This window comes from Megalobrama amblycephala, linkage group LG12 (genome assembly GCF_018812025.1).
Source record: "Megalobrama amblycephala isolate DHTTF-2021 linkage group LG12, ASM1881202v1, whole genome shotgun sequence".
Classification (NCBI taxonomy): domain Eukaryota; kingdom Metazoa; phylum Chordata; class Actinopteri; order Cypriniformes; family Xenocyprididae; genus Megalobrama; species Megalobrama amblycephala.
In genome coordinates, this window is record NC_063055.1 from 28,666,496 (window position 1) to 28,694,051 (window position 27,556).

Below are 27,556 nucleotides of genomic sequence, written 5' to 3' on the forward strand. Positions count from 1 at the left end.
GCTGGGAAAGTGATGCTTGTTGCTGAATGATTTGGAGAATATCTGAGCAGACACCAACAAAATTGTTGCTCCTTGTGTATATAAATAGCGTTTCTTTAGCGGAGGTAGGCAAACCTTTTGTGGAGTAAAAAATAATAGAGTAATGAAGCTTAAACACAGATGTGGTGATGAAAAATATACGCTATTACTAGACACAGTTTTATTTGCTTATTTTGTTACAGTGTATTAAAACCACTATATTACATAGGAAGGTCTTTTTGGCATGCAATGATAGGATCAGATAACAATTAAGACTACAAATGTCTCTGACACTGGTCACACAAACAGACATAAAGAGGCTCAAATCAAATAAATAAATCTTCACTGTCTGTTTCTTAAGCATATAGTGATCAGGTACTGAACGTTTTTATGAAATCTGGGTATTGTGCATTGATTCAAATAGGCCTGTGTAGAGTGAAACTATGTGCGCTTGAAATGAGTTGTCTGACAAGTATGTCATAACTAAAAATAGTGAATCAAACATTTCTAAACTTAGAAATCAATCAGTTATGTGTTAAAATTAAGTCTTTAAAACTATAGAGGTCATCGACAAAATTTGGTTCCATCTTGCACAGTGGTATATTTTTGTTTTAAAGGCATGCACTGTGATTTTAGAACAGAAACAGTCAAATGGGACAAATAATAGAGTCAAAACTGGTGTGAGCTTGACTTATATAACATATTATCAAGAAACCAATGCATCAGACTGCGTTACGTTACTGCAAACAAAAGAAAAACATTTTAGAAATCACAGAGTGTGACTGTGAAAACGTTCAGACATCATTTTCTTCAGCTAGAATAGATTATCACACAGAGACACATATATGAGACATCAGGGACAACACTTAATGTAATATTGCCATAATCAAGCATTGTACTCTAATGTGCGTGTAAAAAACTGTTTGGTCTTGCATGGTTGAAAGTGCAGAGACACTTGGCTACAGTATACGTGTATACTTTTTTGTTTGTGTGTGTGCTGAGGTTTTTTTTTTTTCCTCCAAAAACTCCAGTTTTCATTTTTTATACCACACAACACTGGCTCAGCAGGGCTTTTCTTGCAGTAGTCTAATACTCTGTCTGCTTTGACCAGCAGGAAGCAGTACAGCATCTCACTTTCTTCTGTTGGAGACACCATATGAGCGCTGCCCTTTCAGCGGGACACCATTCGCACAAACTCTAAAAGGGACAGAGAGAAAACATTATGAGACTTAAAAATACTGTGCATCTATTGTCTGCTTTTGCTTTTTATTATGTAGCAAGGCTGTAACTATGTCTTGAACATTGGGGGGACCAACGATTTTGGGTTGAGGGCGGCGTAATTGGTCTTTTTAAAGGATTAGTTCACTTTCAAATAAAAATTACCCCACGTTTTACTCACCCTCAAGCCATCCTAGGAGTATATGACTTTCTTCTTTCTGATGAATACAATCGGAGATATATTAATAAATATCCTGACGCATCTGAGCTTTATAATGGCAGTGAGCAGGATCAATGAGTATGAGCTGAAGAAATTGTCTCCATCCTCATCCATCCATCCATCCATCATAAACGTGTACTCCATGTGACTCCAGGGGGTTAATAAAGGCCTTCGGAAGTGAAGCGATGCGTTTGTGTAAACTGCGTTTGATCTGCTTCAGCCAGACCGCCTTCCGTATTCCATGTACGAAGAAAGTGTAACTGGCGTAGCATCAGTTAAAGGATTAGTTCACTTTCAAATGAAAATTTCCTGATAATTTACTCACCCCCATGTCATCCAAGATGTTCATATCTTTCTTTCCTCAGTCAAAAAGAAATTAAGGTTTTTGATGAAAGCATTCCAGGATTATTCTCCATTTAGTGGACTTCAATGGAGCCCAAACGGTTGAAGGTCAAAATTACAGTTTACAGCGATTCTAGACGAGAAATAATGGAGAGAAACTTACTAGAGAAACCATCGCTCATTTTCTAAAAAAATAAAAATTAAAAATTTTATACGTTTTAACCATAAATGCTCATCTTGAACTAGCTCTCTTCTTCTTCCCTATTTGAATTCCAGCAGTGTAGACGCTGCTAAGTGTATTACTGCCCTCCACAGGTCAAAGTTTGAAATAAATTGTCATATACAATATGCTAGTGCAAGTATATAACAATTAGTTCAAACTTTGACCTGAGGAGGGCAGTAATACACTTAGCAGCGTCTACACTGCCAGAATTCAAATAGAGAAGAAGAAGAAGAAGAAAGCTAGTTCAAGATGAGCATTTATTGTTAAAATGTATATAATTTTTTTTATTTTTATTTTTATTTATTTTTTTAGAAAATGACCCTTATTCCTCGTCTGGGATCATGTTGAACATTTTGAAGCTGCACTGAAACTGTAATTTTGACCTTCAACCGTTTGGGCTCCATTGAAGTGCAATATATGGAGAAAAATCCTGCAATGTTTTCATCAAAAACCTTAATTTCTTTTCGACTGAAGAAAGAAAGATAATGAACATCTTGGATGACATAGGAGTGAGTAAATTATCAGTAAATTTTAATTTGAAATTGAACTAATCCTTTAAGCTTTTTCCGTAGTTGAATACAGAAGCTGTAGGACGTAGCGTAAGCTTTTTGAACTGCGAGAGTTTTACACTTACTGCATAAGTTGAATACAGAAGGCGGTTTGGCAGAAACTAGATATTTTACTTCATAACTTGTTAATGTGGATATTTTTTTACAAACACGCATTGCTTCGCTTCAGAAGGCCTTTATTAACCCTGCCAGAGTCGTGTGGAGTATGTATATGATGAATGGATGTGGATAGATTCACTTTCTTCAGCTCACACTCGTGACCCCTGTTCACTACCATTATAAAGCTCAGATGTGTCAGGATATTTATTAATATTTCTCCGATTGTGTTCATCAGAAAGAAGAAAGTCATATACACCTAGGATGGCTTGAGGGTGAGTAAAGCTTGGGGTGATTTTCATTTGAAAGTGATCTAATCCTTTAATTATATTTTATTAACGATATTTGGGAGGACCATGTTCAAATGATCTATTCAATCAGCACAAGAGGAGAAATCATGTAAATTATAGCATATTTTCAATTCAAAACGGAGAAATTTAGTTAAAAAGTTTGCACCACTGGATTTTACTGTCAGTCGTTTAGCATTTATATCATGAAACAGTTGTCCAATATTACGCTTAGCCACTTATACTGTACATCTTACCACACACTTTTTCACTGTTAAACCTAAAACGTTAGAATTCACACTCGTCTTCTGTGAGCAGTAACGCCCGACTTCTTTAATTTGATTGGCCATCTCAGTCATTTTGAGTGCTCATAGAGTGCTATTAGACCACTGAGGCAGACCAGCCTAAAAATATAACCTTTAAAACGTTTTGTCATCCTAACAGCAAACAGAGCACAATTTGGCCATTGGGGGAACTTGTCCGTCTAAAGTGGTTACGGCCCTGTTACTTAGTGCTAATGAGATTCTTACCTTCAAAGTCGACTCGGCCGTCTCCATTCAAGTCAATGTCTCTCAGTATGTCCTCTAGGTCTCGATGGCCGACCTAACAAAAACAAGAACAGATTGTTACAAATCAGGTGAGAAATTTGACTGAAATTTGACTTTTCCTCACACAAATCTATCATAATATTTCAGAAGATTTATAGGGCACAAGTCATACAGACCACTTCAAAATTTTGAATCAAAAATTCAAAAAAAAAAAAAAAAAAAAAGAAAAAGAAAAGAAACATATGCATGGATTAATTGTTCACAATAAGAGCAATAACATGCATTTAGGAAACAGAAAGGGTAAATTTTGTTAACCCTTTATTTTTTTATTGTGATGTGTATCTGAGTGAAATGGCTTTCCGAACAAAAAAAGAAAGAAAGAATAAAAAAAGTTGATTGGATGATTGTGGTTTTCTATTGCTCTCATGTGAGTGACAGGTTGTCCCGCCCTCATGCCAGTAAAAAGTTATTTTAATTAAACATTACGAGTGTACATCATTTAAAAAAATAAATAGGCTATAAATGCACGGATAAATAATTTATAATAAATACAGCAATATTCCATAAATATAAGAATTGTTAATTTGATTTCATGGTCACATTCTTACAATTCTCTCTACCAAAAGCACTGACCTGTTGTCCCAGCAGCTTCCTCATAGCTTCCCTTAGCTCTCCTGTGCTGATTTCACCATCTCCATTTGTGTCAAACTGAAAATAATGCATATATATAACATTTTATTTGATATTTCTTTCTCCTTTTTTTTTTGTATATTATATAACTCTCCACTCACTTCTTTGAAGGCGTTTCTGAGCTCTTTTATGCCGATCATGTCTGCTGTCTCTGCAAGGAGTTTAGGTCCCATCAACCCTACAAAGTCCTCGAAATCCACATGGCCACCTACTAAGAAAAACAAACTGATGTCAATATTTCGTAATGAAAAGACGTAGCTGATAAGATAATGGCTGTGCGCAACCAGAAGCTTACAGTTCATGTTGATTTGTTGGCTCAGTTCAATTAGTTCCATCTCGGTGGGCATGTAGCCCATAGTTCTCATGCAGTTCCCCAGGTCTTTACAGCCGATAAAGCCATCTTTATCTTTATCAAACTCCTTAAACGCTTCACGCAACTCTTCACTCGTCAAGACAAACCAAACACATAAATGGCATGTTAACATACAGTGGTAAAACACATTAAAACAATAAACAAATATTTTTACCATTGCTGTTCAGTTTATACAGGTTTGAAGAAGGTAAAGTAGCTAAAATGTGTTTTTAAACTATTACATTTGAATCATCTAACAATAACAGATGCTACTGAAAAAACAGTAAAAGAGTGAAAAACTTACCATCAATCTCCTCTGGTCTCAACTCTCGATTCTGCAACAACAAAATATGAGAAAAAAATGTCAAAACAACATCAGCAAAGGTTAAAAAAAAAGCATAAAAAATCAAAACTTCAGTCCCTCACAATAAAATCCAGGCCATCCATGAAATAAAGTTCATCTGAAGATGGCTTCATTACTAGAAAACCTTTAACCAGTGATGCATCCAAACCAGCCAGAGTAGACATTGTTGCTTCTAGTTGTTCAAAGACACCCAAGGTGTATTTAGGACTCGTTTTATAGCCTTAAGAAAGAACACTAGTGCGTTACAAAAAGGTGAGGTGGTCCTAGTCACGTGGCAATGGCATTTCTCCAGCGTCACAGCTAAGTGAACAAATCCCAGCAAGTGAGACACATCTGTCCTCATCTAACAGTGACAACCTTTAAAGGCGATGGAGAAAAGAGAGGGAGAAAGATGGAGAACAGAAGCTGTAGCATTCACCACGGGGGATAAAAGGAGTGTAAACATGCAGTCTTTATTGACGTAAGACCATGACATTCACGCTCGCACGCATGTAAAAACATGCGACCTAAATTGAAGACCAAAACAAAAGAGCAGCAATTTATGCGACATAAATACATACGCCTACGCGACAGAATGCAGAATAAGAAAAACTAAATTGCTTACGTAAGTAGCATCAAACATTCCAGGGCAAAGCCACACATAAGCAAGTATGTGTTCACAGTAACACATCATTCACAATGTGCATGACATTGCAGTAGGTCTATGTGTGTGTTCGTGTATTTGTTATGCTTCTAAATTAGAGCTTTCACATCATTCATTCATTTGGCAGATACATATTTCGGGTCATGAGTGACCTGGGACCCAATTTCTCCCCTCAACCTCATTCAGTTTGTGGAGTTAGAGCCCTTAATGTTCTACAACCTTTTCTGTTATTAAAGGGTTAGTTCACCCAAAAATGAAAATTCTGTCATTAATTACTCACCCTCATGTCGTTCCACACCTGTAAGACTTTTGTTCATCTTCAGAACACAAATGAAGATCTTTTTGATGACAGAATGCTGTCAGATGCTTCAAAAACTCCATAAAGAGTGGTTTAGTCCATATTTTCTGAAGAGAATCGATCGGTCGTTATGATGAAAAGATTTAATTTAGGCTTTTACTCGCACACAATGTTTACTCAGCATGTTTGAGCTTCCGGAAGAGGTTTGTTCTGTGTATAGGTTTGGTTGAGCTTCTGCTTATGTTCGCTGATCAACATTTACATGCAAGTAAAGGCCTATATATATATTTTTTTTTTTGAAAGAAGTCTCCTATGCTCACCAAGGCTGCATTTATTTGATCAAAAATACTATAAAACTGTTTGTTTTGTTGAATTTTCAGCATTCTAGTCTTCAGTGTCACAGGATTCGTCAGAAATCATTCTAATATGCTGATTTGATGTTCAAGAATCATGATTTATTATCAGTGTTGAAACAGTTTTCTTTTGGCCGATTTCAAAACACTGCTTCAAAGCTTTACAAATCTTTTGTTTCGAATCAGTGGTTCGGATCGCATGTCAAACTGCCAAACTGCTGAAATCACATGACTTTGGTGCTCCGAACTACTGACCCATCTTTTCAGCGGTCTCGGTCCGCTTGTTTGGTGCGCACCAGGGTTCCAAACGAACTCTGGTGCGGTTCGAATGATATATGAACGCAACACGGACCAAACACATGTAACCGAACCAAAAACAGAAAGTAGAGACCATAAAAAGGACAGAATCCTCACGCATTTCGGTTTTTCTCGTCATAGTCGCGAGTTTGCCCATCACAGGCATCAGACGCGCGTCTCCACGCAGCAGATCATTTGTGTGTGTGACGGATGGATTCCCGCCGGTGTTTTGACTACTTTACACATTTTATAAGCTCTTCACGAGTTCCCAGCTGGCCAAAATACCATCACATGCAGGCTACGCACACACAACGAGCGCATTTACCTCAGTAAACAGCACTGTTTTGGATATTCGGTAAGTTCCGTCTCAAAATAGGCAATACGTCAAAAAATCCGACCAATCACGTTGTGAATGTATCCCTATGCCTTAAGGTTCGGTATCTTTTGGTTCGGTGATAAAATTGCCAATGTGAACGCTAACCGGACCAGGACTAAATGTTTTTTTTTTCTTCTTTGGTCCGGACCAAATGAACCAAACGAACCGAACTACAAGTGTGAACGCACCCTTAAGTATGTCTTTAGTATCTTTCTGGGGACTGAAAGTGTAAATTAACTTGCTGGCAATAGAATCCTAAGCCACCAGATTTTATTTAAAATATCTTTATTTGTGTTCTGAAGATGAATGAAGGTCTTATGGGTGTGGAACGACATGAGGGTGAGTAATAAATGAATTAATTTTTGGGTGAACTAACCCTTTAAAGGGATAAAGGACTTGCAGGGTGTTAAAGTATATATTTTATGCATATCAGTTTTATTTAGAGGAACCTACAACTTGTCTCCTGGTCATTTATGTCTATGTTTGATTCCACAACCCAGAATGCCATGTAGTTCAAAAATTATATTATAAGGCCATTGCCCCAAAAATGTCTTTGTGTTAACACCATCTATCTTTGTAAAAACATTTATAGCTGTACACTTTTATAACACTTTTTTCCAGGCTCTTAAACATGCTCTTTTAAGAGGACAGATACTTTGTGTTGTGTTAAGCAGACAGACACTCCAGAGGGTGAATGACACCAGAGAATAGTTCACGTTATGGTCGATCAGGAGTTCAGGAATAGCATGTTGTACTGATAGAAACACTTTGACACACTGTTAATAAGGTAAGAACGATTTAGGATTAATATATTTATATATACAAATATGGTAACATCTAATTTAGCTTTATTCTCCCTTTTCTCTGCATTGCTATGTTTTGGGTGTTAAAATTAAGTCTCATCCACAAGTCTCGTCCATTAAGAACAGCAAGTCAGGTCTGTATATGCATTTCAACATTGCTCTTATACATAACACAAACACATGAACTCACAAAACATCGCTTATGTTATTCATACACAGCCACATCACATGTGTTGTGAATGTCACAGAGAAAGGGCTGTATGTCTATGTGTGAATTTGTATGTGTGAGAGACAGATAGAGAAAGAGAGCATTTCCATTAATGAAAATAAGCAATCCAGCCAACATTTTCCATTCATTCATCATAACAGTTTACTGAACACATTGTGTAGACTGGCTCTTCAGATCTATACACTCTCACAGCGACTATAAACAGAGAGGAAGGGAAGGCGAGAGTGAGATAGATACACAGAGAGAGACAATTAAAAACACCAAAGACACAGAAAAGACATAAAAGACATTATCTGGTTTAATAGCACTAGGAAACAAAATCATTCAATGTGTTCAGTCTTACTGTGTAAGCCGCAATAGGGCATAGTAAAGTCAAAAATGTGTTTTTATCAAAAACACTTCATAGATTAAAGAGAGGCAAACTATATTTAACTCGACATTTAAACCAATTGTGGAAAAAATGCTAAAATTATCAATATGGAACATGAATGTGTAATAATATACTTATCTACACTGAAAAACAATTTTCACTCAGAAATTGCTCATAAAAATAAAACTGTTCATTGTTAGTTCACATTGCTCCACGTAAGTCCATTAAATAGTAACACAAAAGTAATAATAAAAAAAAAAAAACATGGATATATTCTATCTATATAAAACATAGTATATATACACATTGAAAACCAACCCTGACAGAAGAATCAACCATACGTGAGAGGAAACTGAAACTAATCAGAGCAGGGAAACAGGAACTAACGGAAACAAGGCAGAATGTCAAAACAAGAGTTGATAGAACCGAACATAAACCTGACATCATGATGCTATGGTGTTTTTATTTTGCTGTGTAGTTGCTAGGGTGTTATGGGTGGTTGCTAGGTGGTTGCTTACTGACCCAAATAAAAAAATTAAAAAAAACTCCAAATCTCCATTTATATTCAGCTAGGTCCCTAGATATGGCTTGAGTTCCTCCTTCAGTTTCTTTGTTTGATCATCAGTCAGGTGAAAATTGTAAGTATGATCACTAATATCACAAGCAGCATGGTTTTGATCATTTATTTATATGTGTAATAATGCAAGCACCACTAGCCTAATAACCATTATATCTGGAAACTGTTGATAACCAAGGCGTATGCTAATGAAAATAACTGGGACACCTTTCAAAATGTAAATTCACTCCCGTTCTTTGTTTGACGTGCAGAATGAGGATTCCAGGCTTCCGCAGTCATTATGGCATGTTAGTCAGCATTCATCAAGGCTCTAAGATTATTCAAAGATTTGCCCTGAAAGCCTGAATTCATACAAAGACCGTATGAACAAATAGTACAAAAATGTGCTGGTCTTTACTGATAATTAAAGCTAAAACTAGGTCACTCAGTCAAATGTAGCTACGGAGAAATGGGGCATAAGACGTGCTTGGATCTCAAACAAATTGAGAGAAAACATCATGAAACAGAACATAACATCACTCTTTTTTTACTTTTGAATTTTTTGTTTCACATGTTTCTTCTGTAAGTGTAGACATCATTAAATAGGGTTCAGTACATTGGGAATCAGGGCAGTATGAGGCGTTTCATTAGTCATGTAGGCACAGGCAAGAGAAAGTGGTTTAAGATAAATGAATTATAATACAATACAATAATAAAACTATTACTAAGCTAAAGCTCTGCAAATGGGAGAGAGGAGGGTGTTAATGAGAAACTCTGTGTGTGTGTGTGTGTGTGTGTGTGTGTGTGTGTGTGTGTGTGTGTGTGTGTGTGTGTGTGTGTGTGTGTGTGTGTTTAGAGGATGGGAGGAGAGTGGGTCTCATTGAGACATACATATTACCATTCTCACAGCTAGAGGCCTGGTTTCTAATCCAATCATTCACACAGACAGCTAAAAATACCACACACACTCACACTCACATGTAACTTAAGATTGTTCACATGCTTCATTTCAGTCCTGCATTGACAGCCGTCATTGTATTACATATGTGTTTTTTGAAGTACCTTTCAGATCAGTGATTCTCTGCATTTTTTAAAAAACCCTCTTAAAATAACACGGGCTTACTGGAAAATGGACAATTAGGCTGTGTACAGTATATGCATACATTTTGTTTCTAAATGTAAAATCAACCAATGCCGCTATTGTTTTACTGATTCTGATTATCTGCTTTTTTAGAAATTATATTTGGTTACAATTTGTTTTGATGGTCCCCTTAGACATTCTGTTGACTATTAATAATGTTGCACCTACATGTCATCTAACTCTCATTAGAGTATTAATAAACTGTTAGGGTTAGTAGAATAATGGGTTAGGTTTAGTAGAATGAGTAGACATGTTGCAAAGTTACTTATCATCAGTATAATGTCTGCTGGGGAGCATCAAAATAAAGTGTCAGCAGATATTAAGCAGACAGTTGTTATGGAACTGGGGACCCGGAGACAGTATGGGTGACAGGGTGTTTACTGACAGCAGTGAGCAGACAAAAAGACATCGGGTGAACACATGGGAGCGGAGAACATAGGAAACACTTGCTGGAGGATACACTTAGAAGTACGCAGGAGAATATCGCTGGAGTAATCCGTAGGAGAATGGTCCACCAGTGGTCCACCATTTAACGAAACTGGACAGCAAGAGAAGACAAGGTGAGTGTTCTTATAGTGCTGATGATGAGAGTGATCACTGGCAGGTGCATTTGCTGGTGATCGTGAAAGACGAGCTGGTGGGAGCCATGAAGGATGATGGGAGATGTATTATGGAGCAGGTGACAGAGCTGGTGACTGTGACAGTACTCCCCCCTCCCGGTAGGCGAGGTCCTGAAATCTTGACATGAAGGAGAACGGGGCGGGGCGGTGTAGGCAGGTTATGAAGCCTCCGGTGTGGAGCCAGCAGCTCAGGGAGCCAGGGTTGAACCAGCAGTTCAGAAGACCAGGGTGGTGCCAGCAACTCGGGCGACCAGGGTGGATTGGCATTCGTGGCCCAGGCTCAAACCCTGAACCCAGGTTCGGCCAGAATGATTGGGGACATATAGTAATGGGTGACAGAGTGTTTATTGACAGCAGTGAGCAGACAAACAGACATCGGGTGAACACATGGGAGAGGAGAACATAGGAGACAAACGCTGGAGACACTTGCTGGGGGATATCGTGGGAGAATGTCACTGGAGAATACACTTTGGAGTACGCTGGAGAATATTGTAGTAGAAATCCATAGGAGAGTGGTCGACCAAGTAAAACAAACTAATGCTAAACGAGACTGGCAAGGGAAGACAAGGTGAGTATTCTTATAGTGCTGATAATAAGAGTGATCGCTGGCAGGTGCAGGTAATTTTGAAAGATGTGCAGGTGGGAGCCAAGGAGGGTGATGGGAGATGTAGTACAGAGGAGGTGACAGAGCTGGTGACTGTCTACTAATACTCTACTAATACTCTAATGCAGGGGTGGGGAATGTTGATCCTGGAGGGCCATTGTCCTGCAGAGTTTAGCTCAAACCCTAATTAAACACACCTGAAGCTAATCAAGGTCTTCAGGATTACTAAAGTTACAGGCAGGTAAATGTGTTTTTTTCAGGGTTGGAGCTAAACTCTGCAGGACAATGGCCCTCCAGGATCAACGTTCCCCACCCCTGCTCTAATGAGAGTTAGTTGACATGTAAGTGCAACGTTACTTATAGTCATCAGAATGTCTAAAAGGGACCATCAAAATAAAGTGTTACCCAATAATTGCAAAATCTTTGCAAATTTATTAAAAATAAAAAATGAAAAAAAATCACATGTACATAAGTATTCACAGCCTTTGCCATGACACTCAAAATTGACCTTGAATTCCACTGATCATCTTTGAGATGTTTCTACAACTTGATTAGAGTCCATCTGTGGTAAATTCAGTTGACTGGACATGATTTGGAAAGGCACACACATGTCTATATTAGGTCCCACAGTTAACAGTGCATGTCAGAGCACAAACCAAGCCATGAAGCCCAAGGAATTGTCTGTAGACCTCCAAGACAGGATTGTATCGAGGCACAGATCTGGGGAAGGGTACAAAAAAAATTCTGCAGCATTGAAGGTCCCAATGAGCACAGTGGCCTCCATCATCCATAAATGGAAGAAGTTTGGAACCACCAGGACTCTTCCTAGAGCGGGCCAACCGGGCCAAACTGAGCGATCGGGGGAGAAGGGCCTTAGTCAGGGAAGTGACCAAGATGGTCACTCTGACAGAGCTCCAGCGTTTCTCTGTGGAGAGAAGAGAACCTTCCAGAAGAACAACCATCTCTGCAGCACTCCACCAGTCAGGCCTGTATGGTAGAGTGGCCAGACGGAAGCCAATCCTCAGTAAAAGGCACATGACAGCCCGCCTGGGGTTTGCCAAAAGACACCTGGAGGACTCTCAGACCATGAGAAACATCTGGTCTGATGAAACAAAGATTGAACTCTTTGGCCTGAATAGCAAGTGTCATGTCTGGAGGAAACCAGGCACCGCTCAATACCATCCCTACAATGAAGCATGGTGTTGGCAGCATCATGCTGTGGGATTTTTTTTTCAGTGCCTGGAACTGGGAGACTAGTCAGGATCGAGGAAAAGATTAATGCAGCAATGTACAGAGACATCCTTGATGAAAATCTGCTCCAGAGTACTCTGGACCTCAGACTGGGGCGAAGGTTCATCTTCCAACAGGACAATGACCCTAAGCACACAGCCAAGATAACAAAGGAGTGGCTACAGAACAACTCTGTGAAGCATTGTTTTCCTCTTCTCTTTACGATCCCATCAGAACAGAACTATACAACCCACTTTTGAGTTGCAACTCTCCAGTTGAGTTGAGCACTAAATACCATGGTACATGAATATGGCAATCATTCAGTACCATAGTATCAAAGTACCATGGTATAGCATCTTAGTACACAAATTGTCATATTGCAGGTTGCCGTTGCTGTCCTCGTCTTTTATTCTGAGCTTAAAAGTATTCATAAACCTTTCAGAAATGTCATAGCCATGCTTTTATATATAAGCCATGACTATGACATCAAAGCTTATTGAGTGGATACAGAGGCCAATTAATGGTGCTTCTGTTTATGTAGCTCGGTTATCTGTGACACACAGATAAATGTTATTTTCTGGCTCTCATTTTGTTCTCTAAGAATCTCTTTCTTTCCCTCTCTCTCTCTCTCTCTCTCTCTCTCTCACACACACACACACACATATGCACATCTTTTTATCTGTCATACTCCATCCATCTCTATTTTCCCCTCGTTTTTCTCCATGAGATGATTCATCCTGAGAAACAGATTCAGGGGCTGAAGCCCTTCTCTGCCTCTTCTCCTCTGATATGTTAGTTTTATCTATCCCTCCATCCCCTTTTCAAGCGCTCTGTGAACTTCAGTGCGCAACCTACTTTTAACTGTCACTTCTCATCCTGTCAGAAGACACAGTCGCAAGCTCAACACATACTCAAATACCACTGCAACGCTATGCATATATCACACAATATCTTTCATAATCCTCAAATGTACACCTGTTTCCACCTGTGCACAAACAAAAATGTGCATAGGCAAAAAAAAAATCAACAGCAAAAGCAGTTCCTAAGGTCATAATACTGGTGCATTATTGTAACAGGATAAAGATGAGGCAAGGCTTGGAAAAAGAAAGCTGCGATTCCCAAACGGTTTCCATAAGAAACTCAATAAAGGATTCGGTCTCTCTAAACCCCTCCTTTCCAAGAGCATACTCTGCTCTAATTGGTCAGATGGCTCAGTCTGTTGTGAATGGTCTACTGCTTACAGCGTGTCGGAAACAAAACGTCTATTAGCATATCTGAATTTCATCAGTTGTATACACAGTGAAACAAACAATAACAATGGCGTCGATTTTACAGTATCAATTCGAGCATGAGTCCTATTCCTTTGGAAGTGCGTGTAAAGTGCAGAAAACAACTTCTTCTTAACATGTCAACAACACAAACCAACCTCTTCCAGGCCTCAGCTACAACTACAGTGTTTGAGGGTCAAAATAGAGGTTGTTCGCTGGCAGCCAATGAAGACAGGGCTTCTAGAGACTGAGGCAAATGTAGATGAACCATCACAATATAAACAATGACAAATAATATGCAATTTTTTTTTACAAACCTTTGTAGGATTGTGCAAGAAGTAAGACTGGAATTGCTGACTCATTTCAGGCAGTTCTTTCTTTTGGGTGAAAAGAACTGCATTTTGATCTTGATCTTTAATTCTTAAAATTAGCAAAAGTCTAACCTTTCATTGAAGAAAAAGAATTGAAAGTGGGGGGAAGTCACATTATGAAATAAATGTTTATCTACAAAACACGTTGGCCACAATTATTGGCACCCTTTTATTCAATAATTTTTGCAACCTCCTTTTGCCAAGAAAACAGCTCTCACTCTTCTTCTATAATGCCTGATGAATTTGGAGAACACCTGACAAGAGATCAGAGACCATTCCTTCATGCAGAATATCTCCAGAACCTTCAGATTCCCAGTTCCATGTTAGTGCTTCTTCTCTTCAGTTTACTCCACTCATTTTCTTTAGGGTTCAGGTCGGGGGACTGGGATGGCCATGGCAGAAGCTTCATTTTGGGCTCAGTGACACATTTTTGTGTTGGTTTTGATGTTTGTTTTGGGTCATTGTCCTGATGGAAGATCCAACCATGGCCCATTGTTGGATTTCTAGCAGAGGCGGTCAGGTTTTGAATTTTTATCTGTTGGTATTTGATAGAATCCATGATACTATGTATCTGAACAAGATGTCCAGGACCTCCAGCAGAAAAATAGGCCCACAACATTAAAGATCCAGCAGTATATTTAACTGTGGGCATGGGGTACTTTTTATCCATGTGTGCACCAAACCCATCTGGTGGGTTTGCTGCCAAAAAGCTCTTTTTTTAGTTTTATCTGACCATAGAAGCTGGTCCAGTTTGAAGTTCCACTCTTGACTGACAACTGAATATGCTGGAGATTGTTTCTGGATGAGAGCAGAGGATTTTTCTTGAAACCCTCCCGAACAACTTGTGGGGATGTAGGTGCTGTTTGATCATTTTTTAAGGCTTTCTGAGACTCAAGACTCAACTAATCTCTGCAATTCTCCAACTGTGATCCTTGGAGAGTCTTTGGCCTCTCAAACTTTCCTTCTCACCACGCATTAGGACGATTTAGACACACGTCCTCTTCCAGGCAGATTTTTAACATCTTTTGTTGATTGGAACTTCTTAATTATTGCCCTGATAGTGGAAATGTTTCAATGTTTTAGGTATTTTCTTACAGCCACTTTCTATTTTGTGAAGCTCAACAATCTTTTGCTGCACATCAAAACTATATTCTTTGGTTTTACTCATTGTGATGAATGATTAAGGGAATTTGGCCTTTGTGTTTCCTCATGTTTATTCTCCTGTGGAACAGGAAGTCATGGCTGGACAATTTCATGTTCATGATCACCCTGGTGTGCTAAAAAAATGTAAATATGAATGGGAATATACTTCAGAGATATTTTACTCATAAATATTCTAGGGGTGCCAATAATTGTGGCCAACATGTTTTGAAGAAAAACATTTATTTCATAATGTGATCCCCCCCCACACACACACTTTCAATTCTTTTCCTTCAATGAAAGGTTAGACTTTTGCTAATTTTAAGAATTAAAGATCAAAAGGATAAACAATGCAGATTTATTTTTATAGTCATCTTTGATCATATTTACCAAGGGTGCCAATAATTCTGATCACCACTGTAATATCTGGAAAAAGCATAATAGGGGCACATTAATATGAAAACATTTCTAGTTTTTGTTATGAAAGAATATTTGGGCCTTGATGTGGCTGATGAAGTACATAAGACATAAACGTTGGGAAACACTGTTTTAGAAAAAGTCATGAGAAAGAATTAAATTTGTGAGAGAGACTTGTGAAGAAAGTGTGAAGAGATAAAGGTGTTTAATTAACCTATAAACACTTCTTGACAGAGAGAAGCTCTGAAGCTAATTTGAGCTTAACTAATAAAGAATGATCATTACACAATAGGTGAACCAACAGAGATGTGACCACATGGTGAAGATGTTTAAAGATGATCTTTCTATGTAAATGACATACAAAATGCACCCTATCTATTTTCTAAATGCATGTTATTGATCTTATTCTGAACTTAATATTTAAACTTTTTTTTTAATCAAAACTCAAAGGTGAAAAAAATGGTGAAACGACAAACTTCTCTCAGGTGATATGCCAGACAATCGACTGCAAACTCACATTCAGATCCGCCTCCATACAATCAGCAACCAAAGGATAGAGCCAAGTCCATGCATACATTTTTTTTCTTTTTCTTTTCCGATAGTCAATTTCACTCGGATGTTCGTCACAAGAGATGATGAACTTCCGTTTTGCTGAGACTTTAAACTAATACTAACACTTTTCTGTTATAATTATCTACACATAGATATTTATGTTATGTGCAACATGAGCTTATAAGAATCTAGGCATTTGTATGTTATATTGCTTAGATACTGAAATTGACAATTAACTGACAGCATATAACATAAATGTTTTAGGTAAGTTCACAGAAACTGAATTCATAGAATTAATAGGTTAATTTTTCTTTATGAGATTATGTTCAGTCATCATGTTTATTTAATGTAGTTACCTAATTTGACATTATAACTATTATAACTATAACTATTACAAAAAGAAAATTTCTTCTTATAAATGGTACAGTAGGCCATATTTTTACAGGCATTTCTTAAGAATTCTATTTTGCTTTTTTGTTTTCGCTTTACCCAAGCTTAAACTTTAGCACATTAAAATGAATGAACAAGCTGTCATAATGATGACTGTAACATTTAATGCCCAGTCCAGACTACACGATTCTAGCCCGATTTTGGCACAATCTGCTTGACGTAGGGTGTTCGTAAACAACAAAAGATTCTATCGACAACAACCGATGCCACATCTGCGATGCTTCACAATGTCACGACAGCAAGACTAGCATGTTTAATTTTTTTTCTGGTCGACAAGTTCTGTTACATCTGTGACAATGGCCAATAGAAGCACAGAAGCGTTTTCGCACATGTGTTCAAACATGCAGAAACGACAGAGAGACAGTGGTATTGGTCTGGTCCTGCTAGGGGGAATTTTAAAATGGAGGAAATGTTCGTGGAGCTATGGCAGCAATACTCCTGCCTTTATGATGTTTTCTTGAGGGACTGCCACAGAGTGGAAAAAAGGTCAAATAAACGTCAAATAAAAACTATATTTTACCTCATTTCTCTTTGACAGTCCATACTGTCCTCTTCATTCAATCCAGATATGTGTCCACTGTCAGGTTTTCTTTCTTTTTTGGGCTTTTCTGATGACAAGACAGAGCAAAACACTCTGATCGGTAGCCACTCTGATGGCAGAAGTGATATCTCGCACTCATTGACATATACACGCGAGAGATCACTTCCGTCACCAGAGCGTGTTTTCAAACCTCACCAACCGGATGCTCAAGGCAGTTGGACATGGTGGTGTTTTAGAGGTAAAAAATTATATAAATACTGTTTGGTTTCTCACACAAACCGATCTTTTGGGTCTTAGGACATCAATGTGTCGTCATGAGCCGCAGGGTTTAATTTGGATTTGTCTGTGCATGTTTTTTTTTTACTCTTATAGACGAAGTTCCCATTGCCATGCATTATACAACTGACAGACTGCAAAGGTTGGAGTTAAAAATCATCATTTGTGTTCTACTGAAGAAACAAAGTCACCCTCATCTTGGATGCCCTAGGGGTAAGCAGATAAACATCAAATTTTCATTTTTGGGTGAACTATCCCTTTAAGTACAGTAACTAATTACATTTACTCAAGTTCTTTACCACTCTGCATTACACACTGGCTAAAATATTGACACTAGAATTAAAAAAAGCCGTATTTCATCCATCTTCACACCCTCAAGTATCTGGTTCTTGATCTCCCAGAAGACAATGCCAAGGTCACTGTAACCTCAAAAAACACATCAGTAAGAGAAAAGGAGGAGGGGCGTGTTTGACAACAACATATCGGAGGAATGACACACATGCACAAAGGGGTGTGAGGCTAAGAATAGCATTAAAGAGAAGGGGAGACCATATCTGGTTTGACATTTATTAGACTTATGAAGGCAAAGAGTCGCATTGTCATCCATGGAGAATTTTGCCAGTCTTTTTCAACACCCTGTCTAGGCAGTGTGTTGGGGATTCAGACAGACAAATAGACAGTGTGTCACCCCTGTGATCTGGAGCCTGTTACACTGCATTTCTGGTAAATTGTGTTTACACACACACGCAGTGAGAGACTGTAAGCCAGCCTCACTGATTCATACAGCGTCTGAGTCTGACAGCCTAAACAACATACTTGCAAACAGAAGGTTTCTTCCAGTGATGTGAGATTCCTCTATGAATGCCAATGAAATACTCCAACATTTTAGACATGAATGATGCAGTATAGGCAATACTGGTGATTTTATATTAACTGTTAGCATGTTTAGGTAAGAAACCCCTTTATAATAACAGTGGCTAAGGGCTTCTAGGGACTGAGGCCAATGTAGATGAACCATCGCAATATAAACAATGACAGATGGAGGGTACAGTGAGAAAAGCTCTGACCTTGAAGGCGAAATTCATAATTGGTCTCATTTGTCTGTTTTCTAACTAGCCACCAGTTAACTTTCCCCTTTAATCTAACAAGTGGTGTTTTTTATATTTTTTTCATTGAGAATAGCTCTGACCTTGAAGCCGGATATAATTAATTGGTCTGATCTAGTCCATGTTTTATGACTAACCCTCCAGTTTGTTTCCACCCTCAAAAAATTGTTTATCTTATTAACATGAATTCTAAAATGTGGCTATATGTCAGTTTTAAAAGCTTCCTGGATACCAATAATAGGATGAACCACATTAGTACAGCTGCAAATGAATGTGTGTATTTGTGTGTGATGTTTTATTACCGCATCAAAGTCATTGTGTCGGTGCCATCAGACATCACAACAGCTTTTAATCATTTATACACAGCATCTCTTTCAGATATGCCTAAAAAAGATTTGCATTTCACAAACAGACATTGTATTCTTCATCCATTCAGCCTTTCGATGTCTAAAGCAACAAAGGAACACCCAGAGCTCATCCTTCCAGCCAAGACTCTTTTATTATTAATGCAATTGATTTTCAAAGCAAACTTTTGTGATACGTGTACCAAAGGCAAGCTTCCGCAATTTTCTAGAGAGCCAGTCCTCTGAGGAGCACATTTAATCAGTGGGAACTAACAGATGTTTACTGTCTGAAAGAATTTGATCAATAATGGAACACTGTGATACATTGGGAAAGTAAATTAATATTCAGTCCAATAATATTGCAAATCATATGTTCCTTAAAGGTGCCGTAGAACGTCTTTTTATACATTTTTTTAACTGCATATTTTGGGGCATCATTAAATATGAGCCGATTCATGCTGCGGCCCCTTTAAATGCTCATGCTCCCCGCCCACCGAGCTCGCGACTGCCTTAAACAGCATAAACAAAGTTCACACAGCTAACAGTGGCGGACTGGGACAGTAAATCAGGCCGGGAATTTGACTCCACCCCAGGCCACCTCTGCTGCTGCAGTCACCACCACCAAATTCATGTGTCCACCAGCCTGCTAAACTTATAGGGTAACCCTGTTAGTTGATGTAACAGGTAGACTACCATTCATAATATGAATGGATAAATAAATAAACCCTCAAAAACTCACTAGGAATAGACCATCTATACTACCACACCAAAGACAAATATAAAATTGGCTTACACATTTTAAGAAGGGATAATAAAAGATACATATTCACATGTTAAAATATCTATATTTTATATATTTCCAACGCTCAACTCAAGTATATCAAAAGTATCAGAAACTCAAACAAAAATAAACTTAACAAAAGCTACGACAATGTATGTTACAGATAACAATGTTTACTCAATAATGATGAAAGCGTCCATCTGCCAAATGATTAAGTAAATATTAGGGGTGGAACAGTTCAACTTTTTCACGGTTCGGTTTGTTTCATAGTTTTAGAGTCACGGTTTCAGTACCGTTGTTACAACGCCGTTGTATGTGCTATATTTATGGAAAAACTATACTTTCAAAAATATATATATTTTCTCATATTATTTAGAATATTCTAACTACAAAAAACAGCACAATTAAATATAATAGATTAAAGATACAAATAAAATAAACTGACTTCAGTTTTTTTTTTTTTTTTAGGGAGGTCTAGCATTAGTTTTTAGGTACAGAAATTGAATAAAGTAACAATGTAAAACAGCATTGCATTTTGGACTATACATTAAAGATTATTCTTTATTAAAGTTACAAAAGCTTTTTAATCAAGAGCAGTGAGTGATTTCTTCGTTGTTGCTGTTCAATTAATATAAAGACTGTCACTTTAAGAGAATGCACTGATACAGTGTTCGTTGAACAGCGGTCCGAGCGCGTGCCGAACCGAGTGTGGAGAACCGAACGGATCGATTTTTTTCCCCACCCCTGGTAAATATTATGTAAATGTAATTCTGACCGACCTGTTCCCTTACCGGCGAACATGGCTGGGATTTTGCAGCAACTTGCTGCGTCTGTGGCCAGGGCTTTTCTCCTTTTAATGCGTTCCCTCTCTGCTCCTCCTTTGCGTTTACGCTCCATTTTTTGCACTATTTTTCAAGATAAAGCCTGCCTCTATATAGCCAATTAGGCAGTGCTTCGCTGATGTTGGGTCATGTGGTGGTGTCATTTTCACTCCGCGATCGCCTGATTCGTAGATTCATAAGTGCGTCAATTAATTCGCAGTTGCATACAGCCTATTGCACGTCAGTCTGATCGACAGCACAGCGACAGCCGGCAGGCCAGAATGACCATCAGGCCACCGGGAAATGTCCCGGTGCTCCCGATGGCCAGTCCGCCCCTGACAGCTAATATAACCCTCAAAATTGTTCTTTACAAAGTGTTCGTCATGCAGCATGTCTAATCGCGTAAGTTTGATGGTGCTCCGTGGCTAAAGCTAACATTACACACTGTTGGAGAGATTTATAAAGAATGAAGTTGTGTTTATGATTTATACAGACTGCAAGTGTTTAAAAAATGAAAATAACGACAGTCTTGTCTCCGTGAATACAGTAAGAAACTATGGTAACTTTAACCACATTTAACAGTACATTAGCAACATGCTAACGAAACATTTAGAAAGACAATTTACAAATATCACTAAAAATATCATGTTATCATGGATCATGTCAGTTATTATTGCTCCATCTGCCATTTTTCGCTATTGTCCTTGCTTGCTTACCTAGTCTGTTGATTCAGCTGTGCACATCCAGACGTCCTGCCCTTGTGTAATGCTTGAACATGAGCTGGCATATGCAAATATTGGGGGCGTACATATTAATGATCCCGACTGTTACGTAACAGTCGGTGTTATGTTGAGATTCGCCTGTTCTTCGGAGGTCTTTTAAACAAATGAGATTTATATAAGAAGGAGGAAACAATGGAGTTTGAGACTCACTGTATGTCATTTCCATGTACTGAACTCTTGTTATTCAACTATGCCAAGATAAATTCAATTTTTAATTCTAGGGCACCTTTAATTTAAAAAAATCTTCTAAAGTCAATCAAATTTGCAAATTCAGGTACACAAGACACAGATACTGTTTCATATTATGGTATCATATGCCAAAATATTGTGTATGAGATATCATGATACTGGTTTCTTAGATTCATCAGGTCAAAGCTGAATGATAAACAAGTCTCAGCAGCCAAATTCGTAATTCCCACAGGCAGCTATTTTTAGACTTGAATGGGGACAGTATGAAATCTATGGAAACTGTTTGTCAAAATTTTGTTTCAATAAGATATTTTAAATCAGTAATAACGATGGCATCGTAAATTGTGTCACTTATCACAAATCAGTCAACAAAATAGTATTTTTCTGGATGATCCAGCTAATGCGTATCCATATTCTTGAATAAATAAATAGGTGATTGGCTCTTTTAACTCTAAAGATGTGGTCCAATTTACCTTGCAAATATTTGAGGGTGAAATGTGATTTCAATAGGAATTCACACAATCAGGCTTTTCACATGAGGGCGACAGATTTTCCCACACAGATTTCGCAGCGAGTTCAAGTTGGTCATGAGGATCCACCACATGACGCACAGAATGCTGCTTGGGTTTAAAAGTGTCTTCTGTGTGAGCTCTGCTTATTCACTAATGACAATAGACAATGGACTTTTTGGCCTTCAAAATTGTACAAAAATGTTGCTAATGTGGCCGCAACTACAGTCACCCTGCCCATCTGCCATTATGAATTTTGTTAAAAAAAAATGCTGCAGCAACACCACTATATGATGAAACTAAATTGACTGAAAACTGACCCAAAAAAATTATGTTATGAATTTTTTAAAAATGTTTGATTCATTGTAATGGGATGACACACAGCAAAATCCCCAGAGTTAAATCAACTCTGCTTAGAGTACATATGGTCCCTCTCTAAGTAGTGTTAAAGTAACACTGAAGCAGAGTTAAAGTTAATGAGATAATTAAGCAATTAATTAGGTGATGGCTGTCACAGTAGTGTAGGTTGCGGTAAAGAGGAGGCGTTCACGGACTTCAGCAGAGCTGGGTTTTATTATCAAAAGGAAGGCAGAGAACCATACACACATTTAACATAACAATAAGAACAGACAGGGAGTGCAGGGAGTGAGTCCAACTTAAAGGGAGTGCTAATGACGAGGACCAGGTGCAGGGAATCCAGGAATGGCGGGAAGACTGATGAGGGAAGTGCAAACAGGTGATGAACAAGGAGGAACATGGGAAATGGAGTCCAGGACAGGTGTGGTTGTAACATTGATTGAGCATTAGTGATGAACACCTGCTGTTAACAAGCAGAATCACTGAAAAAAAGAGAGAAACAAAAACTACAACTGACTTTAACTCTGCTTCAGTGTTACTTTAACACTATTTAGAGAGCGACCATATGTACTCTAAGCAGAGTTGATTTTGCTGTGCACTTAGTGACATCTGCCGCATTAGCTATGTTAAAGGTGCCCAAGAACATGTTTTCAAAAGATGTAATATAAGTCTTAGGTGTCCCCTGAATGTGTCTGTGAAGTTTCAGCTCAAAATACCCCATAGATTTTTTTTTATTAATTTTTTTAACTGCCTATTTTGGGGCATCATTATAAACGCGCCAATTTATGCAGCGTGGCCCCTTTAAATATCTTGCCTTAAACAGCTATAAACAAAGTTCACACAGCTAATATAACCCTCAAAATGGATCTTTACAAAGTGTTCGTCATGCAGCATGTCTAATCGCGTAAGTACAGTGTTTATTTTGATGTTTACATTGATTCTGAATGAGTTTGATAGTGCTCCGTGGCTAACGGCTAATGCTACACTGTTGGAGAGATTTATAAAGAATGAAGTTGTGTTTATGAATTATACAGACTGCAAGTGTTTAAAAAATGAAAATAACGACGGCTCTTGTCTCCGTGAATACAGTAAGAAACGATGGTAACTTTTACCACATTTAACAGTACATTAGCAACATGCTAACGAAACATTTAAAAAATTTACAAATATCACTAAAAATATCATGTTATCATGGATCATGTCAGTTATTATTGCTCCATCTGCCATTTTTCGCTATTGTTCTTGCTTGCTTACCTAGTCTGATGATTCGGCTGTGCACAGATCCAGACGTTAATACTGGCTGCCCTTGTGTAATGCCTTGAACATGAGCTGGCATATGCAAATATTGGGGGCGTACACCCCGACTGTTACGTAACAGTCGGTGTTATGTTGAAATTCGCCTGTTCTTCTGAGGTCTTTTAAACAAATGAGATTTATATAAGAAGGAAGAAACAATGGAGTTTGAGACTCACTGTATGTCATTTCCATGTACTGAACTCGTTATTCAACTATGCCGAGGTAAATTCAATTTTCAATTCGATGGCACCTTTAAGAAATGCCTGTAAAATATGGCCTAATGTACAATTCATAAGAAGAATTTTTTTTTTTTTTGTAAGGTGTTTTATTCATATTTTTAATTGTGCATTACATTGTGCTGTGTTTTATGGTAGAATAAATGTCTGTAAACTTAAAGGTGGTACAGAGGATGTTTTGTTTTATACATTTTTGCAATATTACTTGAAACTGTCTTTACTAACTGATAAAAGACTATTTATTAGGTGCACTGAAAAGAATATTATTAATATACATCATCTGTGCACGAGGTAGGGCCTTAAAAACATCAGCCAATTGTTTACGCGATCATCGCGTTTATACTGGCTGCCCTTGTCTAATGCCTTTCATAATGTTGGGAACATGGGCTGGCATATGCAAATATTGGGGGCGTACACCCCGACTGTTACGTAACAGTCGGTGTTATGTTGAGATTCACCTGTTCTTCAGAGGTCTTTTAAACAAATGAGATTTATATAAGAAGGAGGAAACAATGGAGTTTGAGACTCACTGTATGTCTTTTCCATGTACTGAACTCTTGTTATTTAACTATGCCGAGGTAAATTCAATTTTTGAATCTAGGGCACCTTTAACACAAAAAAAATCATGGCCATGATTTGGATATGTTAAAGGATCGAAAAATAAAAAGTAACACTTGGTACCTTCGCGGTCAAAAATGACAGACATAGAAAGTGAATGGAATTTTTTATTTATTTATTTATTTTTTTGCTTCATCGGAATGCGATGACACTTGGTGACTTTCGTCGCATTAGATATGTGAACACAAAAAAAATCATGGACATGATTTGGATATGTTGTAGGCCTTCACTCTATTTTAATCTGAAATATTACATTTATTGATATTTTTAATTATATTAATTTTAATGAAAAAATAACTCATAAAAAATGTATATTATTGCATAATATCATAAAAATTCTAAATAATAATCAAAAAATATTATTGGAAAATATATTACATTTTCCTGAAAAAAAAAGTTACATATCAAGGCTTCAGTCACTTTTGACCGTGAAGGCACCAAGTGTGACCCAAAAATGAAGGGGCTCAGAGGATTTTCAGATTAAATGTGCCCTCTTTATTTGATCATATGAAATATGATAACATCCATTGTTATACACACAATATGACATTGTCTGCTGCCATTGTGAATTTTAAACAAACTCTTTCTAACTCTTCCTACACAATTCAGCATATTTATATCTGATAATGTTAAGACCATGCTGTACAAAAAGTATCAAAAGCTTTTTGATAGACTCAACTGTTCTTGTGGAACACACAAAAAGGGATTTAACTATCTAGAAACCCAGAAACCCAATACTACTGCGAAATTTAACTCAAACTTATTCCTACCATTAAACATACCCTAATCCTGACTTTAGTCACAGCATATGCAAACCTTCGATCAAAATTTCCCTCAGAAACAACTTTATTTACACAAGAGTCATTATGTGCTTCTGACTATACTCCAGCTAACAAACTTATGTTCTAAAAACGTTGTGGGAACAGTGATTTGCAATGTATCTAAAATATCCAGTTTTCTTGTCGTGATAGAACATTACTTAAAAGGTTATGATAATGTTAGTACAACATTCTCCTAACCATTTTTACTTGCAATATAACATTCTTTAATAATTTATGCCTATTTGTAATATTCCAAGAAGGTTAATGTTGACATTCAACAAATAACATCATAAAGACATCGCGAGAATGTTGTTCTAAGGACATTTTCTGTCAACATTATAAGAATATTTATCAAGCACAAATAACATCATAAGGATGTTCTGAAAATGTTGTTCTGAGAACCTTTTCTCTCAATTATGAGAACGTTCAAGAAACAACATCATAAAGACAGAACAAACATTTCTCTCAACATCATGAGATACCATTCAAATATTAATAATGTTATGAGAACCTTCTATATGTTATTTAAAGAATGTTTTATCTTAACATTTAAATAACATTTAAAAAATGTTGTGAAAATAGGCTAGTGGGAACGTTCGTTGTTAGCTAAGAATCCACCCAATAAACTTGGTGACAGAACTGTAATCATTTATATGAGCCTACAAGTAATTTATGACGTTTAAGCACTTTGCTAATAAAATCATGTCTAATATAATTTACTCGTAGCATAAAGTTTATGTCATTGACGTGTTTGGCCCCATAAATGCTGCTTAATTAAAGCTACTATTTAAATAACAGCTCTTTAAAAAGTCGTATTCTCAGCGTGTGTTCGGCCTTACCTGTCCAAACACTGAGCTGAGGAACGGGCGCAGGTTGAAATCCGCTTCAGAAGATGCTGCGCTGGACCTCCCCGATCTCCGGGAGGAGCGGCTGGAGGATGCGGGCACCGGCGAGGATGAGGCGGTGGAGGGTGGACACGCCTCTCTGCTCGTTGACGATCCCGGTCGAGCCAGTTGAGGTGACTCAAAAAAGAGAGACGTTTCGTCCCTGGACTCGGAAAAAGACTGAGTTCTGGTGGGCATGCGAGCGGCGTGAGAGTGTTTGGGTCGGGGCTCTTGGGGCAGATCGTCCCGGGTGGACCGGTGGCGGTGATGATGATGATGATGATGATGATGACGATTATGGTGTTGGTGATGATGCCGTCTGGCTGTCTTTCGTTCCCTTCCACCTGGAAGCTCCGACAGGTCCTCCTGACTGTGAGCCGTGGAAAGAGTGTGTCCATGGGAGTGGGAGTGTTGTGGGTGGCTCTTCTCTGCGCTATTCCGGGTACCGACAAGTGAGGGGTGACACAGGGGTCTCCGTGAGCTCGCATCGCAATCCGCCGGCTCCGCTCCAGATGCCGCCGCCGCGGATCGCTGATGGTGTATCCGCCGGGCTCCGGGATGATCGGGCGGCTGAGCCGCGCTCCTGGCCGGTGCAGAGGATCTCAGTAAGGAGGTCGTCGATTCGCTTTTGGGGAGCGTGAAACTCATCCTCAGCTTAATAAAATGCCCTTGAAGGTAAAGGCTGACCTCTGAGGTGTCATATTATTATCGATTGAATAGAATAGCCCAGCGTAGAGTGCTGAGAGTGCATCGGCACCTCCTCGATGGCATGTTGGGCTTGAAATGATGCTGTCGAGATCTCCTCTCTGAGTTGGTGCCACCTGATTGCTCCGTAAGGCGGTATAAGAGCTATTCTGGTAGGACGCGTAGGTAAGGGGAGATGGGCTAGGAAATAAACCAAAAAAAGATTCAGAGAGAGAGAGAGAAGGCGAGAGAGAGGACACGTGGAACGTATGGTGTGCATCATCAGATGCCTGTGGGTGACACAACACAACATGCAATGTATGGACCAAAAACATATGGAAAGGATCCCTCTCTCATTGTCTAAGCTCCATATGTGATATTTGTTTAAAAGTAAATGATACTTTAGTATGCATATATATATATATATATATATATATATATATATATAAATAAAAGTTTGCATGTTTATGGAAATATATGTATTTGATATTTAATAATATAGGTAAACTTCTGAGATGTTTATCAGATAACATGTAAATAAAATAATGTATAATGCATGTTTAATAAAAAACATGTATTTAATATTTAATGTCCTGTGTATAAACTTCTTGTGAACTAACAGGTTTATCAGTTAAAATATAAATAAAATAATAGTTTATAAGGCGT

The 27,556-nt window shown here is 38.1% G+C and overlaps 1 protein-coding gene across 2 annotated transcripts; it reads right to left on the reverse strand.

Annotated features, from left to right (window-relative positions):
- Positions 1 to 162: 162 nt before the first annotated feature.
- cabp1a (calcium binding protein 1a) lies at positions 163 to 27,249 on the reverse strand. 2 transcript variants are annotated; one of them, XM_048210391.1, is made up of 7 exons: positions 26,162 to 27,249; positions 4,868 to 4,898; positions 4,507 to 4,650; positions 4,313 to 4,422; positions 4,155 to 4,229; positions 3,504 to 3,576; positions 163 to 1,215 (listed from the first exon to the last, which is right to left on the reverse strand). In XM_048210391.1, exons 1-7 carry the CDS (start codon positions 26,852 to 26,854, stop codon positions 1,190 to 1,192), a joined length of 1,152 nt encoding a protein of 383 aa, XP_048066348.1. In that variant the 5' UTR covers positions 26,855 to 27,249; the 3' UTR covers positions 163 to 1,189. The 2 variants fall into 2 exon arrangements, with proteins under 2 accessions (XP_048066348.1, XP_048066349.1); XM_048210392.1 differs by lacking the exon at positions 26,162 to 27,249 and adding an exon at positions 4,990 to 5,819.
- Positions 27,250 to 27,556: the final 307 nt, after the last annotated feature.